Source organism: Numida meleagris, chromosome 3 (assembly GCF_002078875.1).
Source record: "Numida meleagris isolate 19003 breed g44 Domestic line chromosome 3, NumMel1.0, whole genome shotgun sequence".
Classification (NCBI taxonomy): domain Eukaryota; kingdom Metazoa; phylum Chordata; class Aves; order Galliformes; family Numididae; genus Numida; species Numida meleagris.
In genome coordinates, this window is record NC_034411.1 from 254751 (window position 1) to 273745 (window position 18995).

The window sequence follows — 18995 nt, forward strand, 5'->3', positions numbered from 1 at the left end:
CTGCTCTTGAATTAGTTCTCCAGCTTGCTAAACTCTGCAATCTTGCACATTGGAGATGTGCAAGAAATGTCTAGAAATGTCTTGGACCTTTAAAAAGTATCCATCAGTAATGCTGTGATCTTTTAGGGATGCCCTAGGGATGCATCTAGGGATAACTGAGTGTAACCCAAACTTAAATACAACATACTACAAAATGAAAGAGGTCTTGCCTAAGTAATCTGAAGCAGGAATCTGGTGTAAAAATAGGAGAAAATGTTGGTGAACAGAAAATTACCTTAAGCAAACAGCAAGCTAAAGAACTATAATGCAGTAGTTTGGGATGAACAGTAGACAGATGACTGCAAACAGAAACAGAGAATAATGCTATAACTCTTTCATTAAAGTATGGGAGAAAGAACCCATGCACAGTGACAATGGTATCACTGTAACATTATCCATGAAAGGTACCAAAAGCAGCTGCTAGAACGGCCTCACCCTGCTGTCACTGCTGTGGAAGCTCTGTACCACTGCAACTCTGCAGGCCTCAGTTCCTTAAGAGCAAGTTTTGCAATGAGGACCCAAACCTAGCCCACACTCTCACCAATCATTTTCACGCTACCTAACGCTGTCAAATGCAAGAGATGACAGTTATCTTTCCTTGTAAACTTTATTGACTTTTAGGATGCTTCTGACCAAGTGTTTACAACACATGCAGCAAGTCCCTTGCAAAGGAACTATCTAAATACTCTGTGCCTTTTAACAGGGTGCCAGATATACTGTGATGCCCAGGTGGGATCAGACATAAGCATGCTCTTCCCCTTTGCTAGCTGATGTTTTTCCTGACTGTGTTATGAAAAAGATCTCCAGCTTGCAGCCTGACATTCTGAAGGAGGACAGATGGCTGAAGGCTTGGACTTCCTTTATGCCTTCTGAATACATTTGCTATGTTTTGCCTGTCAAAGCACTAGCCTCCTCAGTGCTGCTAAGCCAACAGGCTTTACAATCAACAAATTAAACCCAAAAGTATGACAGTCAACGCGACCACTCTACATTCCCATATTTCTTGAACAAGAAATCATGAGAATTGCTAGCGAGTTTCCTTAACTTGAAGTCTAGTGATTGCTTGCATAATCACAATTCAAGAAGCTAAGGTAAATACAGCTTTCAGAAGCCTGCCTGAATCTAGGACATTTGGCATGATTAGCATATGGTATGAATCTTAATGGCAACATACTCAGCATATTCCTGCAGGGGTCAGAATAATGGAAAAGCAGTAAGCAACTAAAGGAAGTGAAGCAGCTGCTAGTATTTATGCTTGTGATGGATGTTCACAGTAAAATGGTCAGACAGAACAGAGAATATCTATCCAAGGTCTTGACATGACACTCACAGCTGTGCAAATAGCACAGATGGGAAGATGATTTAGAGTGGCCAAATCTTGAAAATGCCCAAAAACAGGCCCTCGGGCCCTCAGAACAAGATGTTTCTTGTGACCTCCCCTCTGGCCCCTCATGACTATTGAGGGGAAGCTCCAGAAAGGACTCTTTGCAACATTTTCTCAGATTAACAGCTTGAACTGTTGGTTTGGGATAGGTTGATGAAAGACGATCTCTGCGTGATGTACCCAAATGTACAAGAAATTAATTGGCTTCTATGAACACTCTGTACAAAGAGCTGTGAAAATGTCAGGTCGTATTCTTCTGTGGATTCTCTCAGATCTGCAAAATTCCTATGGCTTTTCCAAGGAATTAGCATTCAAATGGCATGTATAACCAGGTCAGTCTCTTAGGGTGGCTACTGCTGGCAGACTGTTCTCCACTTGCTGATGTACTGCAGCGAACACGCACAGCTGAACTTTGCTTGCATAAGCACTTTGATGAACTAATGGCAATTCTTAGAGTATTCTTACTTTGGATTGTCTTCCTAAAATAACTAGACTTTATTTTTTCCTACCACAGCTCTTTTCCTCACCCCTTCCTCCAACTAAAGAAATTGTTTAGAGTAACAATTCCAGAACTCAACACAGGCTCACTTAAAAGTCATCCCAAAAGTAATTTAAAAGTACTCCTTAAATGCAAGGAGAAAATTAGGGATGCTGCACTGAATTCTGACTGCAAGCATCATTTTACAAAAGGCTCCCCAGAACGTTTCTGGGGCCAGCCTAAAACATTCTTAGAGGTATGTTCTTGTTGTGCATTTTACTTATGTCTACATTACCTAATAGTCATGGAGAACGGGAACAAATGAGAAGCTGGTGTAGGCACTCCTGTATCTCAGTATATTCCTTTTTGAGGGTCTCTAGGCTTTTGCTCTACTGCGCTCCTGGAGCCTGAATGCTTGTTAGTGGCTGTGAAGTATTATCAACACTCCTGCAGTGCATTTCAGATTTAGTTTCATCTGAACAGGATTGGGATTGCGTGTTCCAAGACTGCTCTGCGGGGCAGCTTGAAGCACAGTAAGGGGAAGCTCATTAGGAGGTGTGTTTCAGAAGTGTACTCTATACCCAAGCCAAAATGTCAAGAAAGAGTGCCCAAACGGAGGCACAGCAAGGCTCTCCAGCTGGGGCTGGTTCTGCAAAGAGCTGGGCTCAGCACAGATGTATTTAGCCCATTCGTAGTTTATGCTCTTTGCATGCTACTTGCACATACAGGTCTTCTGGAAAGTAATTTCTGTATGGAAAACAAAATATTGTGAGCTGTTTCCCCTTGCTGCTCTCTCCCTTGGAGAGGGAATCTAGAGATGCAAAATTTAGACTTATTTAGCTTTAGACTTACATAACTTCTCAAGATAAAAGCCCAGACTGGGTATAAGATACTTTGGAAAGTATCAGAAAGCTGAACTAACCCCCTCCCTGAACCCTACTTACGAAGGGATCCCTAAAATGATTTTGCAGAGGGGAAAAAAAAAAACCACAAAAAACACAGAACAGAAAAAAATGTTAACTCCTTCCCTCCCTCCACAAAGATGGGAGAAATAAAAGGCAAATAACCAAGTCTGGGCAGAATTGTCTGGAATAAATGCACCATTTTTTTTTTTCCAATAAAAAGCACTGATCGTCATATTACAGCCTCTCTTCCATGTACTCTACAGTCACAGCAGTGCAAAAGCTTACAAGGAGACTGAATATAGGGCTGCAGAAATATAGGAAGCTAAACTAATGAGGGTGGTCTGAAGAGCAAATAAATATGTAAATGATTGCTTTATGGCTTGTATTGCCAGCGTGATAGGAAGGCAAAACAAACAGCCCAGAACAGACAGCCCCTTTTCAAATTCACAAGTTACTTGGTACCTTTTCTTTTTCTCCTACCCCCTTTTCTCCCCCCTACCCTCTCCATGCAAGTGTTATGACATTTCAGGAAAAGCTCATAGCTTCTTGCAGGCTAGATTTGACAAAATTGAATTAATTGGGTGATTTTCTTTTGATTTCAATAAGAGTAGACTCAAATCACACAGAGTCTAACAACAATTCAGTCCCGCAGGCAGGCAACAGAGTTCAAGTATTTGTTTATACAGAGGCAAAAAAGTACCTGTATATTGTCTAACTCAGTAATTTATTTAAAAATATTTCTTATTCTGCTTTTGGCTTTTCCCAAAGTGAACGATACTCTCCTATTGGCAGGTGAGAATATACAAGTGGTTTCCTGAACATGCTGGTAGGTGCCATATGGGAATCAACCTGGCGACCAAGTTAAATGCAGTTGTAGAAGTGACAGTGAAGAGGAAGCTATTAAGAGCTAGGGTGGGGTCAACATTATCTTAAATTCTGCATTTAATTGTTTTACGTTGAATCTCAATCACTTTGTAGATTTTCCATGTAGGAAACGTTTCTCCAGAATCAACTCCCCTCGCTTTCTCATCAATTCTGGAGATTCCAAGCACCTACTGTTTCAGATACAATATGCTAAGAACTTCCCAGAGCTTTGCTACCTGCACTTCTGACAACCACACTTAAACAAGCACGTGTTTTGGATCAAGAGGAGATATAAAAATGACCTTCACGTATAACATACATACATCATAGTTATTTCTGTGGCTTTGTCTTCTTCAAGACCACGTGCTTTGCTGCCAATCTGCCATCTGTGCTATTAGCATGCTATGTGGCCACTAATAAATACCAGCGTAAATCAGAGCCAGAAAGTACTAAACACTGATAGATACTTTAACTTTCACTTGTTTTCTTCAGGTCAGAGGTTAAGAAGGTATTAAAACTCTCTTGTAGCTCAAGCACATAGCCGTGTTGGATTAAGAAGTGCAGAGAATCTCTCACTTTCCAGAATGTTTATCCTATCAATAGAAATGGGATCTGGCCATACAGTATCATGCTTTGCCTAGTGGTGAAGCTTAGCACGTTACTGAAGCTACTTAGTCAAACATGAATAATGTCATTTCTGCATGTTTATTCCAAGCACAAAACCCAACACGTGTTTGGCCTATCGTACTCTCACTATTCAATGTTTAAAAAAGGGAATGGACAACGTATTGTAACAGGAGGCCCCTACTACTCTAGTATGATGTCAGTAATACAGCTCCTTAGAGCATGTTATTGTTTTAAACAGAGGTCTCCACACTTTCACATTGGTTATAAAATACTTAGTGCTGCTGGACTGGAAGGAAAATGTCATACATCTGCAAACAATTAGAAGGAGCTGGGCTTCATATTTGATTTACTAAACAATAAAACAAGCTTAAGTGTGACTATATGTGTAAGTTACACTCCCTAGGAGCCTCAAGCAGTTATCATAGCAAAGTCTTTTAACCATAATTAAATAAAACCACAGTGGGACCATTGCTGATCAAGATTATTTTTTTATAAGATATTTTCAGTAGTGAAGATCACGAAGTTGAATGCATGCTTTAAGTGCTCCTAAAGTCTTTTATCCTTTCTTTCAAGCACACTATCCACTACATTTTCTCCAGCTGGAATTCATTCAGCACAATATATTTCAGCTTTTAAGCAGTAATATTTCCATACTTTCTGCGTTCAGAATGAAATTTTGGCACAGGGAGATTAGCAGCAAAACTCTGACTCAGTAAAGCTCAAGATTTCACCATAGTTTGTATGTCTGTTAGTTAGAAGTTCTGGTACTCTAACAACAACAGTTAGTTGTTATTATAAATTAACCACAGATTCGTAAAGTGAATATAAATATTTAGTTTCAACTTTCAGGAAACTAAAGCATGGAGAAAAAAATATAATAATGTATCACTTCTCAAAACAAAAACCCTAGCAGCTTATCAGTGTCTAAATTAACCCTGTCGCACAACCTTTATTCAGAACATACGAAAGCATTGGCACCATTGGCCATTAAGCTTTCCTGTACTATCACTTCTTAGTACGCCTAAAGCCATTTCAGCCAAAGTGATGTTCCTGCTTGCAATTTTCAGAGCATTATCCGCAAGCATTATAAAAGAGCAGTGCTAAGTGGCCAACTGCCAACATTTAAGCGTAATTCACCAGCGAAGATGAGTTTGTGTAGTCCCGCAGGATCACCTGAAGTGGCTAATGCTGGATCAAACGCGGGAGTTCAGCACTATCTACTTGGTTCTGCTAGTGCTGTGCTAAGTTGAGTTAGGGGAAAAATAACTTGCCATCCCTGGCATTAATTTCTCTCTGATAGCCCCACCCAAATTAACACTTGGGATTAAAGGGATAGCACAATACTGACCCTCCCCTGGCAGGCTCTTCACCTGATATTCCTGAATTAGGTGACAGAAATGCTGAGCATTATCAGATAAACTAGAAATGCAACTCCAAGGCTTTGCTCATGAAAACAACTTAGCCAGTCTCCATGATGATTACTATGCTTCAGAAGCAGAGGGAATTTACTTACTGGTGATAAATAACGTTCCATATACGTGAATACCAAAGAGAAAGGAACTACCACTGTATAATACGGCATGCCTTGATTATAGTCACTCATGTACTATTTTATATGATTATACTGTTAAGGACCACAGAAATGGAAAGGATGAACCACGGGGTCACATTTTGCCCTCTGTTTGCATGGGTATCCCACTAGCATGCTTAAAAGCCAAGTTTATGAACAAGGAGCAGAATATATTTTTATGAAAGAAAACAAAACAGCGGACAAAACATCTGTTACTTCAGCAAGTATAAGAGTAAACTATTTATATAAAATAATAAATGAAACAGTCTTAGTTTACAGTAGTGCTTGTGAGTCTGGTTCCTGAACGCATACAATTAACATTGCTAATACTCTGAGAATTTTGGCACAGGGTGCAGTGTATGTACACCCAGATGAAAACTCTTCATTGCCATAGTTTCAGAGAGTGGCTAGACTATGACTGGAAATAAGCTGGCAGGGTCTGCGCAGGACTACTTCCACAGAGATCAGAAGAGCACAGGATGTTCAGATGTTGGGTTCCTACCACTTGAGAAATGTGTCATGCATGTACAAGTGACATAAAACACTGTGTTGTTCTGCATTACAGTCTGATGTAAGCAAGAGCTCACGCTTTTTTTTGTTCCATTCAGCATCAACTTACTAAAAAAAAACCAACAACACAGTTTTGCAAATCTTTAGAAGTTGTCTGCAGTACGCCCTGCTGTGTAACCTGTTACCTCCTTGAGGAGGTGTGTATGTGTCCAATTTAATGGCGTACAGATACGTTCCTAAAAAATTCAAAGATCTAAGCTGTCATTTTCCAGCCTTCGGTTGGTTATCACGTACACTGCAGTTATACTGAAAGTAAAACACACGGCAGCTTGCTTACCTTGGCACACATTGTGCTCACTTTGCTCATACCCAGCTGCACACTGAATTTGATGAGTTGGGTTTGGAGGGGCACGGTGAGGGTCAGCCGGAGTCCGGCGAATGACGTTGTTTCGACCACTAGTGGATTCAGCTGCTGCTTCTTCTCGCTCATTTACAATAATTTGGGCTGTTCTGGGTAGACAGAGGTATCCTCCATAGTGGTTAACACATTTCATCCCACCTTTACATGCATCTGGGACTATTTCACATTCATCAATATCTGCGGTTAGCAACAACACAAATCATGCTTTAAACAGTTGAATCCTCTGCAACAGCCATTAATACAAATAACACAATGAGACATGCGGGCACACTCCTTGTTTAAAACAGGGATGTGACAGTACTGAAGTAATTCCAGCAGCAAGATTTTCTTTGGAAATGATTTACTGTACCTTTGCACCGTTGCCTAACAGGATCCCATTCATAGCCATCTGTGCATTGCTAGAGATAAAAAGAGGAAAGAAAACATCGGTAAAAATATTGTGCTACGCAGGATTCTTTATTTGGGAAAAAATAAGCATAAATCGAGGAACTCCAAGCTTTACACTGGGAGAAATGCAATGTTTCTATATCTTGGAAAGCTAGAAAAATGGCTATTAGGAACAAGAAAAAGTATGTACAGATAGAAGCTTTATCTCAGGAAGGTCCCAAGACATTGTCTGCAGAATAGGTAAGCTTTAGTGAGGATGGGAAAAGCATCACTTTCTTGTCTTGTTGCTACATTCTGTTTTAAAGCATCTGTCATTGCCTGAATATCAAAATAGTTCAATAGATACAACTGACCCAGCTGACCAGTATGGAAAAAAATCTTCTAATGAAAGAAAAAGTACAAAAAACTTTGATATGGCTCGTTGCCTTCCAAGAGGTGAACATCTTTTATTCCAGACACAAGTTTGCCAGAGGAACTAATGGACCTCTATGTCCCTGTACATCATCTTTCCTCCCGTTAGCACACTAGCAATGAGGAAAGATCCCATGACAGCTGGAAATTCATTCACATGCACTTTAACCATGTGACTCCAGGAACTGCAGTCTAGGAAGAACAATTTATATTGTGAGACGTACAATAACCGGTTAGAGTTTATAGCAGCAGGACTACTTATATAAATAAAACTTGTCAGAATTCAAACAAGTCTGAACTCAGCCACTATTCATATCAACGCAGACTGGTAGCTTCAGGAAGAATTTTAAATATTCTGCCCTGCAGTTTAAGAAAATATCTTTGTTATCCCTCTGCCCAAAAGCATTAAAGTGTCTAGAATGCGGTAATTTTCAGAAATTAGTTACTTAAGTATCACAATGCTGCCAACTACAGCAGACATTTAAAACATCAATGAATCAACTGCTGTACTATGCAGGTGCATATGCATCCTGCACTGCTTAGGATATTCTTTTCATGGTCTTAGAGAAAAAAATATCAAGTCAATTAATGAATCTAGCCAGAGTTGAGCAAGCTAAATGTTACTCCAACTCCTCTGCCATAGAGAACTATGTAGGTGACAAATTTGACCTTCTGGTGCTGAGATCCACTGGTTCCATGTGCTACCCTCAAGATATTTTGAGAAGCTTGTTACAGACACTGACTCAGCAATAGAATTGAAAATATGTTCTTCATTCACAGGTGTCACTAGCAATCTGCCAAATGTAGCCGCAAGTTGGAAGAAAAAGCCTCCAATGTTAGGATGGGGTAAGTGGACAGCAAATTGTGTATTACAGTGCTCAATCTCTAAAGGAATGACTACATGCTGAGTTGACAACACCAAAGTTACTGTAGCTATGAAAACCCAAACCCAAAGGAAAACAGCTAATTCATGCATCTACTGAATCACCCAGTTCCTGTTAATGCACAACAGGAGTACTGTCTATTTAATAGTAAGGAGCCAAGTCCAACTATTTCTGCAGCTGAAGGGAGTTTTACAATAGAAGTGGATTTGGTCCTAAATGAATACAACGTGCATATGAGAAACAGTAGCATCCTAAGGGTAAAGCTTCCAACAGCGAATTTTCATTGTTGAATAATTGTATATGATTAAAAGCCTAGTGATCACTGAAGCACCTGAATGCTAAGACCTCTTTGAAAACAATACCAGAATCCAAGCCAGGTAGGCAAGCTAGAAATCTGTTGGTACAAAAAGAACCATTTAGGCTTATCACAAAAATGCTATTTTTTTTAAATGTGTAACAAATGCTGAAAAAGAAGGGGGTAGGATCCCCACATTAGTGTAAATTTTCAAAATGTACTTAGTTTTTCAGTTTCTGGGACTTAAAAACACCCCAGAAGTCTCTAACAGAAGTCCTCCCAATCACCTATTGCTTCTGCAGCCCAGCATTAGAAGTATTTCATGACTGACTTCCTGATGTTCACTGGAGGTTTCCTGCAGCCCCATCTTCTATGAGAAGGTCCAGCTCTGCAATCTTTACTTGCCTGAGCCATCCCACTGACTTCAGTGGGATTACTTGCAGAAAACACAGTCTCAGCCTTTGGCTGTGGTTCTCTAACTTTCTGCATGTGTGCAGAATTTTCTGCTTGTGTGGCATTGCGCTGATGTCTGTATACATATTCAGAGGTCCACCCATATGAAGCAAGTTGCAGGGATTACAGCTGTAATCAGATGTAAAAACGTGGGTTTTTTCACCAGCCCAAGACGATGTAATTGCCACTCCTTCTATGACATGCGTTATACAAGCCAAGGAGTGAGCACAGCAGATTAGAACTAAGAGTTTCCAAAAAGGACTTTAAATCACTAATGCTGTCACCTGGTCATAAGGAGAATCTGCTTTCAGTTTTCTTGTAGACATTCATCAAGGTGGGCAAAACCACTGGTCAAACCAATCTCGGCAGCTAACATTCATACAGTCGCTGCAGGAGTCAGATTCTTCATTAAGAGCAGTGAATTTTTTTTAAGTACTCTTATGTTGTTATAAACAGCTTGAAATATCCAAAAGAAAACACAGAAGAATGTTTGACCTAATTATCCATCAAGCTCCACGTACTTCAAACGAGGGTCCTAGGGACCTTTTCCTTAGGAGGGCAGATACAAAAATTAAGCTTCATAATTTCGCTCAGTTCATCAGGCACAGCACACAGATAAGCTTTTCAGAACGGGGAGCTGCAGCCCATTTTGCTCAGTCTCGCAAACTTCAACTGTAAACTCCCCTTTCAGCACAGGAACAGCTTGCTTTAGGCTAGCATTCAAACTCAAAAGAACTCTGCATCGCATGCTACGCATTGGCAAGAAATTTGGTTTTTCTTAAGGGTCATTTAGAAAAGAATCCCTGCAAAGCAGTAATCATCTCCCGCTCTATTAAACCTTACCGTGTACGTTATGGTTTCCTCAGTTTCCTGTGAATGTACTGTAATAAGAATGAGAGCAGCCAAGAACATAGCTGTCAACATCATGAACCTGGAAAGAAAGAAAAACAAATAAACCAACGGTATTTTTAGCGCTCCTTTGCTAGAAAACACAGCGCCCAGCCCGGCGCAGGTCCTACCTGGGCGCCGCGGCCAGCACGCAGCCCCTTCCTGAGCGGGAGCCGAGGGGAAGCCCTGGCAGCGCGGCCAGCCCGCTGCGCCTTATCCAGCTGAAAAACAGTCACAGCAATAATAATAATAATAATAACAATAAACCGCCTTTAAAATAACACAGCACTTAAGGGCACGCCGGGCGAGGAGCACGCAGCTCGGCACCCTCGCCAGCCCGCGTCTCGGGTGGGAAAGCGATTTCCTGAAGGAACCGCTGACGGTCGGAGGGGACCCCGGGGCGGCGCCCACAGCCACCGCCGCTCCGGGCACCTGCCGAGCTGGGGCCGCCCTGTCCCGTCACCCCGCTCCGCCGCCGGGCAGGGGCGCCGAGGGGCAGCGGGGCGCGCATCCCGCCCGCCAGACGGCCCGCTCCTACCTGCGGCGGGGCCGGGGCGGCTGCTCCCGGCGGCACGCTACCGCGGCGGCTCGGCCCCGTCCGTCCGCTGACTCCGCTGCGGTGCCGGCGCCCGCTCCCCCCCCCGGGCCTTGAGCTAAATAGAAACGGTCCCGGCTCCTACCGGAGCCCCCGGACGCCCCCTACCGACCCCGCGGCGGCCGGAGTCCTGCTGCGGGGCGGGGCGGGGCTGGGCGGGGCAGCAAGGGGCATGGGGTATGGCCCTAAGCCGCTCCTCGCGCCCGCGTTCCCGCCCGCACGCCGCCGGCCGAGGCACCCCGAGGCGGGGCAGGTGCGGGGCCCCACCGCCATATTGCGTGCGGGAGGGACGGGGCGCGGGGCCGCGTCCTAAGGGAAAGGGATGACCCCACCCGCCCCGTCCCGTCCCGGGAACCGGAGGGCGAAGCCGGCCCGGCGGCACCGGCTCCATCCCGGCCAGGCGTGCTCCTGCCCGGTTCCCACACGCTGCTCGGTGTCCCGACAAAGACAGCCGGCGTCGGGCTTTCCAGGAAAAGCCATTGCGGCCTCTGCGTGGAGGTCACGGTGAGGGGCACGCTGCCGGCTTCGGCTCCTGGCGTGAGGTGGGCAGCTGCCGGGCACTGCCTGGCTGCCGTCTTCTGGTCCTGCCCGCCCGGCCCCGCGCTGAGGAGAAGCCGGGGTGGGTGAGGGACTGCAGGATCGCAGAACATGCTGAGCTGGAAGGGGCCCACAAGGATCATCGAGTCTGACCCCGGCTCCGGGCAGCACCACCCGAACCCAAACCGTATGCCTGAGAACAGCGTCCCTCAGAACCGTCCCCGCTGCCCTGGGGCCTATGCCATGCCCACCGCCCTGTGGGGCAGAGCCTTTCCCTCACCCCCACCTGCCCCTCCCCTGACACAGCTCCATGCCGTTCCCTGCAGCAGGAGTGAACAGAATCACAGAATTGTTAAGGTCGGAAAAGACTACTGAAATCGTCCAGTTCAGCCACCACTCCATCCCCACCATCCCACTAAACCGTGTCCCTCCGTGCCACATCCACTCTTTTCCTTGAACATCTCCAGGGATGGTGACTCCACCGCCTCCCTGGGCAGCCTGTGCCAATAATGAAGAAAACAGCAGGGAAAAAATGGCCTGAGGAAGGCGGCGAATGCGCTGTGCGTCCCAGCCATCTGCAGCACAGGAGCCCAAATAGCACACAAGTGGGAAACCTAGAGCAGCAGTCACTGGCAGTGCTGCTGGTGGAAGCAGCCCTCCAAGGCTGGCCCCTAATTACTCGTTTCTGGCTCCTTCTGCAAATGATGCACTCTATTCCCTGTGGCTTTAGTGAACTCTGTCACATCTAAGCCTTTGCTTCCTTTAAAAACCGCAGTTTTCATACATTCTTTAACATGCTGTCTTTATGACTGTTTTTTTTTTTTTTTTTTCCTCCTGGCAGGGCTTGTTGCCACTCCCTTTTGTCCTCAAAAACCCAAGGATAGGTAGGCTGAAGTAAGACTGTGTGTGGTCAAAATGTCACTGCACTCCAGCTAATTCTGGCTGCTGGAACTGTCCCTGGGGGCACTAGACAGCTGGACATAATTTAGAGCAGGCTGAGACTGATATTAGAGGCTAGCCTGAAAATAAGGAAAACAAAATTGCACTTTAATCTCTTCTGCTCCCAGATCTGACCCCCTTTTCCTGTTTCAAATGTACAGAAAATCAAGCACGCAGCGAGTTTAAGCAACTTGTATTTGTCAGCTCAGGGGACTATCAGTGTCAATTTAAGATGATTTCTTTTCCTGAGTCTGTCATATCAAGTAACATTGGAGCTGTCTGAACTAAGAGCTGGAATGGTGGAGATGTTATTTTCATGTTGGACTCGCAGGAATTTTAGAACATAAATTATTTTGATAACGTGGCAGACTGCCTTTCTGCCACACTTCCTGCAAATGTCAGAATTTTCTTCCACATTTCAACTTGTAAATGACATAGTGTTAGTGAAGGATAAATTGTGAAGAATTATACGTCTGACTTTATTGCTGATTAAATATGACAGATGTTAAACTTTTATTTGACATAGGACTTTACAAGTTTATCTTTAAGGGAGGTAACATGAGCATATTACGTGTGATGTAGGGTGTTACTTTAGTGTAAACTTAATTTGTTAGCAAACTGCTTTCATGTTTTAATAGAAAGCTGACAGAAAGAGGTAAACACTTATCATTTTGTTATTGTAGATGTTGAAATTACAAAAATAAGAAGCAAAAGTTCAGTAGCAGGGGACAGGGGACACAATCTTTCCTTCGGTCTCTCTTTAAAACAAAACATATTTGATTGTTATTAGTTATTCTCTGATTTTCATTACTGTAGTTACTTAGGTGAAAGATGGTACAAATACAATAATTAGAACTTCTTCCCCATAATTCCTGCAATTTGGAGCATGAGAGCTGGTTTAGAAAACCTAGATTTTTTTTTTTTTTTTTGCTACAATTTTCTCATGTATGGGAGATCTCGTATGATTTTTGTTGTGCTGGAGCCTTTGGCTAACTTAGACTAACTCGTAATTTCACTTATAGATATCTAGCAATGCTCTCTGAGGATATTAAAATACAATGTTGTTGCCATTTTTTAATTCCAACTTTTACTGAAAGTCAAGCGTGCGGTTTGCATGCAATTTATCAGGCATTCCATTTCGCTTCTGCAATTTACAGAGATGTGATCGCATATTTTCTATGCTTCTGTAAAGTCCAGTGGAAGTGTGGATACTGGGTGTGGTATTGTATTCTCATTACAGTCCTCTGACATGAAAAGAAAATGTGAGAGGGAGAGGGCGAGTGAATGAGGAAGGAGCCTCCGCATAAAGCTGTCTGTCTTTTTCATTGCTCCAGTTGAGGAGCAATCTGAAGGGCTTCAGTGGTGCAAGCAGTTTGCTGGTACAGCTGAGAAAAACGAGTGAAATGAGGGTGTGATCGTGGGGGAGAAGGATGAATTCATTTTACTTTCCATGCCTGGTTCACCACCTCTTGTGTCTTACAAAATCAGTATTTCTCATGCCTGTGCTACTTAATGACTACTTAATGTTGTAAGAATTTCAAGTGTCATAAGTCCAGGCTTTAATTTGCACCACAATTGCTGATAAGATTTATTTTGCTAAGCAATTTTATCTGGAATTTGGCCATTCTTCCCACCTTTTGCTTGTATGGGTATTTCTAACTCATCCAGTCATGTTCTTTTGCGTAGCAGCTCTTTTCCACTGCTGTACCTTCCAGTGGTTTTCCTTCTCATGTTCTTTTCTTCTTTGCTCATGTGGGATAAGAGAAGCAGCGCTGGCAAACATGTATCGCTGTCGATACATGGCTTTTATGACACTGAAGCTTCCTTTTTTCTGGAGAACAGAAAATTGCTGTGTACAGGAGTTTAAATCTGACAGTGTACGATGTGTCAACCAGTTTGGGTAAAGTAAGGGCTGTCTAGAAGCTTTCCACAGAACTATAATCCATCTGAGGGATGTAACCAGCCTTCTTGATATTCAAAATTTTAGCTGGAATGTATAGTTTCCTTTTAATTAAGCTATGTCAGTGCAGTTCCTCGCTCTGGCTAAGAGGCAAAATAGAAATGCCAGAATTCAGATCCAGTATTACCCAGAATATGTTGGAGTCAGTTTCATATCTAGCTTTGCCTTCCTGTCAAGCTTTGTGCAAGACATTTAATATATTTCTTGGTACACTCTTGGTCTGTAAAATGGAGAAAATATTTGATACTTGCGGGGGGAACTGAGGAGAATACATTCACTTATTTATCAAGGATTTCCAAAGACGTTTAATTGATTTAGATACCCAGATGCCTTTCAAAGTCAGTGGAATCTGGATGCTTATCCAAGAGACCTTATGCAGCAGTGAAGGGCCTGCTGGGCCCCCTTTCCATTGCCTAGAGTGAAAGCAGACCAGGTAAAACATCCTCTGCTGCAACATTTGGGTTTCAGAGAGAAAAATGAGTAAAAACTCAGTTTCCCCCTGTGTGGGAAATCCACTTCACCCTTCCTCTTGATGGTAAGTGGGTCTTTTTGTCCTGTGCTGCTTTCTGTTTTTGAGAAAGATAAAAGTGAGTTGGTTGGAATCAAATATGTATGTATGACTGGCATAGCTTTCTAACTGGCAGGTCAGCTTGAGGAGACTGGGTGTATACACTGAACATGGTTTAGTGGCATGGTGGAGGTGGGTTGACGGTAGGACTAGGTGATCTTAGAGGTCTTTTCCAACCTTAATGATTCTCTGATTCTTTGATTTAAGCTGTAAGTATGCCCTATGTTTTATTTTGCAGTATTCCTGTAAAGCATTTATCCGCAGATTTTCAGAAGGTATTTTGAGTACTTCCAAGCTTTTTGTCCTCGGTTAAGAGGACATCGAGTATTCAGGATTTTGAGACAGTGCTAAACACCTTCAAGGCTGACATCTGTATAATGAATCCAGTTTGAAAGCCTGAACCTAGTACTTTCTGCAAAACCTCATGTGCCAAGAATGGAGTCACAGCGCTGTGGTCTTTCAGCACAACAACAAGGCATCTCAGAAATGCTGCAGTGGAGCAGGACCTTAGAAGAACAGATTTGTAAAGCAGAGCTATTGCTTGTGACTGTTCTGCTTTTTTTGGAATCCATAAACATCAAGATCAGCAGACCTTTTAAGCAGCAATTTGGTTTCATAATCTTCTTCTGAACTTTCTGAGTTTTTTTCCTTTTCCTCTCTTTTGGGAAAATGTTATTAATACCAGAAAAGCAGCAACGTTTCTTACTAGAATCTTGTGGGGGTGAACTCAGCAAACAACCTGCCCAGTTAACCTGCTAATTATTCTACAGAGACCCAGTTTTTCTGGTTAATATCTGCATTATAATGCTAAGGGATGTATGTCAGAGCATTTTAATTCCCTAGAATGTTAAATTGGCTCAGTGCTAGTCTGTGATGCTCTGAGGGCCGGAGCACCTCTTCTAAGGAGACAGGCTGAAGGAGCTTGGCTTGTTCAGCTTGGAGAAGAGAAGGCTCCAGGGAGACCTCATTGCAGCCTTCCAATAGTTAAAGGGCGATTATAAACAGGAGGAAAATCAACTTTTTACACAGGTAGATAGTGATAGGACAAGGGGGAATGGCTTTAAATTAAAGGAGGGAAGATTTAGATTAGATGTCAGGGGGAAGTTTTCTAGTGAGAAGGTGACGAGGTGCTGGAACAGGCTGCCGAGAGAGGTTGTGGATGCCCCATCCCTGGAGGTGTTCAAGGCCAGGTTGGATGGGGCCCTGGACAGCCTGGTCTAGTGCTTGGCTGGCAACCCTGTCTGGGCCATGGGGATTGGAACTTCATGATCCTTGAGGTCCCTTTCAACTCCAGCCATTCTCTGATTCTATGATTGTATGGAAAGCAGAAGAGAAATAACAGTAGAGATTTTCCTTTTTGTGAGATTATAAAGGGTTATCCTCTCACCCTTCTTTGCAGATACACGTGGTTGAAAGACATCAGAATTCTGGAAGAGGCCTCAAGCTGATACAACTGAAAGCTGGCACAGAAGAGTCTATATCCCTGCATTCTCCTAAAATATGCTCAACAGGAGTCGAACCACATCAGGTAAGAACTCAGTTCTTGGAGGGAGATGGAGGGAGTACTGCTGCTCCAAGTCACCGAGATAACCCTTTTAAGTGGCTGCAGAACAATACAAAGCATTCCCTCTGGGTAATAAACTAACATGTAACTTGCAGTATGTGCTCATTTTAAGTTATACGTAACTTGGGGATTCTTTTTTGTTAATCGGTTCAAGTTCTCTTTCCCTGGAAGCCCAAAGCTCCGAGAAATTTGTTCCTGCTCATTCATGATTTACCGTGCTTTAGGGGCTATTAAAATTTGGAAGACTGCTAACAACAAAAGTGATAAAGGCCCAAATATAGTGATCGATACAAAGAAAAACAAATACTCCTCTCTGTCCCCATCCAAAGCAGCCTAGTTTAGTTCAGTTAACTCGTTAATATCACTTAAAGAAACCTCAGAGCTCTGTTTTGCCAACAATAGGCTCAGTGTGTATGGGGCTGTGGGCCTCTTTGGCACCGCAGCTGCAGGTCGTAAATACAGTTCTGGAGATTAAAATATTAAAGTGCCCCTCTTTGGAGGCTGCAGAACAACGCCTGAGGTATTGCCCCCTGCCTCTGGGGCGGCCTAGTCGCAAGCAGGGCTGTCCAGTGACCTTATGGAGCACGCTCAAAAAGGCTCCCACATGTGGAGTAGCTCTTCTCAGAAGTGATAGTCCTGCCATTTCCTTGGCTTGCTTTTGTGACTGTATTTCCATGTCCTGTGGAAGGCTCCTTAAAGTTGGTTAACGTGGTTTGCTGAACATGAAATGATGGTGCACAAGATGAAGTCTAGGTACATGCTTGAAAAGAGGTGCCGGTCACTTTGTGCAAAGCAAGTTACAGCTGGAGCACCAGTCTGTCATCATGTCTTTTCATCAGAAACAGTAACAAAAGAAGGCATTTGGAAAAAATCACTTGCATCAGTGCAGAGGAGCAGGGAGAGGAATGCATTTACCTGGGTCCTACTCAATGCCTTGCTAGTACTTACATCCAGACTCCTTTTTTATTACCTTTTGTCCCATTTTATGGAGAGAAGTTTTGCTTTCTGGCTCCCTTACTCTTGAAAAAAATACACCTCTCTCTGCAGTGTTTGACAGCAGTTTAAACAGTGAGCTGTAGTGGCAGAAATTTTCACTTCTAGAAGCAATGATTAGAATGTGTCAGAATGTCAGGCCTCACACAGTTATGCTCATGTTCATCAATCATTTTTCAAGTGCATGCCTTTAAGAGAGAACAGGCTTTTGCCATATAAATTCAGCCTCTTCAAAAAACAACCCACTAGAACAAGAAAAGCATGACTGATCGAGCTTGCCTCTGCTTTGCTCAAATCTAAGGAGAGCTTTTGGTTCAACATTTTGTCAGCAGATTGTGGCTGAGTTATTAATTATCTGTCCCTGTTATTAAGTACCTGGAATTTATAAATCTTTCAGGAAGGCATTTAATACACAAGTCTCTGAATGTTTCTGGAGTTCCTGACTGGTATTATTAAGTAAGCTGTAGATACTAGGAAACACGCCATCCTAATGATGAGGGAATTAGGTCTGTTAAAGCTGATTGCTCGATTGTAAAACAGCTTCATTGGCACTTGTTGCTTTAGGAACAGGGGTCAGATTCTTTCTTTCCCTCGTGCTGGAGACGCATTGAAACTCGTGTGGTCTGACTGCAGTGGGTTTATGGAGCCTGTTAGAGTTCTATGAGTAGCTGTGTAACGGCTTTTGGGGACAGGTCTGGTAATTGCTGCTACGTGGTAAATTTCTTGCTGCTTTAAAGGAGGCATGAAACCAATGGAGGTGACTTTAGGCTTAAGATTGTGGCACTGCAGTTTATTGGGAAGGCTCTCTGCTGATTTTTTCCCCTGGTTTCTTCAGTTTCCTTCATCATGCTGATAGAAGAGAAGATTAGCCTAAAGCAAGAAGAGAGAAAAGAAGTGCCTACTGGATCATGATATCACTCAGTGGAGTCACTGAAACTTCAGACTGTTTTCTGGAAAGCGTAGTAATTACTAAACACTAACTCAGACTCAGGTCTCCTCCTTTGTGGAATTAGAATGTAACTGATGTTTGTGTGTGTGAACTCGCACTTGCATCACAAAATCAGTGAAAACTGAGGGGGCTTCAGAGTGACAGTGTCCAAGTAGTTGAGGCTACTCTGCCACTGCGTCCTGATTCATCTACAGAGCTGTACCTTGCTGTAAAGAAGGCAGTTCCTTGACCTCAGTATCATCGGTTCAGTTTGAAAGTCTACAAAGATAACGGTTAATTCTATCTGTTTTAATGGTGATTTTGGGAGGACGGTGTCTAAATTTTTTTGAGTAGAGCTATGTAAAAACTAAAAGTTCTGTAACAACAACAAGAAAAAAAAATCTAGTGAATTGGAGAAAATATTCTCGTGGTACTTGGAAGAGAAGGGTCAGAGTGTAAAATGTGGAGCACGTGTCTGTACAGGTCACGTAACTCCGAAGTTGAAGATAGCTGTTACTTAACAGCTCTTCCTCCTACAGCTGCAGTCTGTCCTTCTTGACTTCCTGCTTTCCACTAAAGAGTTTTCTTTCTTCAGCTTTAATTAGGAGGAAAATTTATAGAAGGATAAATGATCTTTTTCTGAAGGTAAAGGGCTGAGAGATTTCACAGCATTCCTTTAGAGCTAAGAATGGTTCAAAGTGAGCAGTGATGTAACATTAGAAGACACGTATAAAGAATACTGGTGTGTCGACAGTTACAGCTTATGGCTGTGCCACAAGGTGTTACTTTGGATGA

General features: G+C 43.0%; 1 protein-coding gene across 1 annotated transcript in view; it reads right to left on the bottom strand.

Moving 5' to 3' along the window:
• Nucleotides 1-10790, bottom strand: part of EFEMP1 (EGF containing fibulin like extracellular matrix protein 1) — a 50897-nt gene extending 40107 nt beyond the window's left edge. Inside the window, exons 1-5 of the mRNA XM_021391390.1 lie at nucleotides 10655-10790; nucleotides 10248-10337; nucleotides 10072-10159; nucleotides 7148-7196; nucleotides 6715-6975 (exon numbers count right to left, since the gene is read on the bottom strand). Coding sequence (XP_021247065.1) covers nucleotides 6715-6975; nucleotides 7148-7196; nucleotides 10072-10155 — 394 coding nt within the window. The 5' untranslated portion in view covers nucleotides 10156-10159; nucleotides 10248-10337; nucleotides 10655-10790. The remainder of the gene's footprint in view (nucleotides 1-6714; nucleotides 6976-7147; nucleotides 7197-10071; nucleotides 10160-10247; nucleotides 10338-10654) is intronic.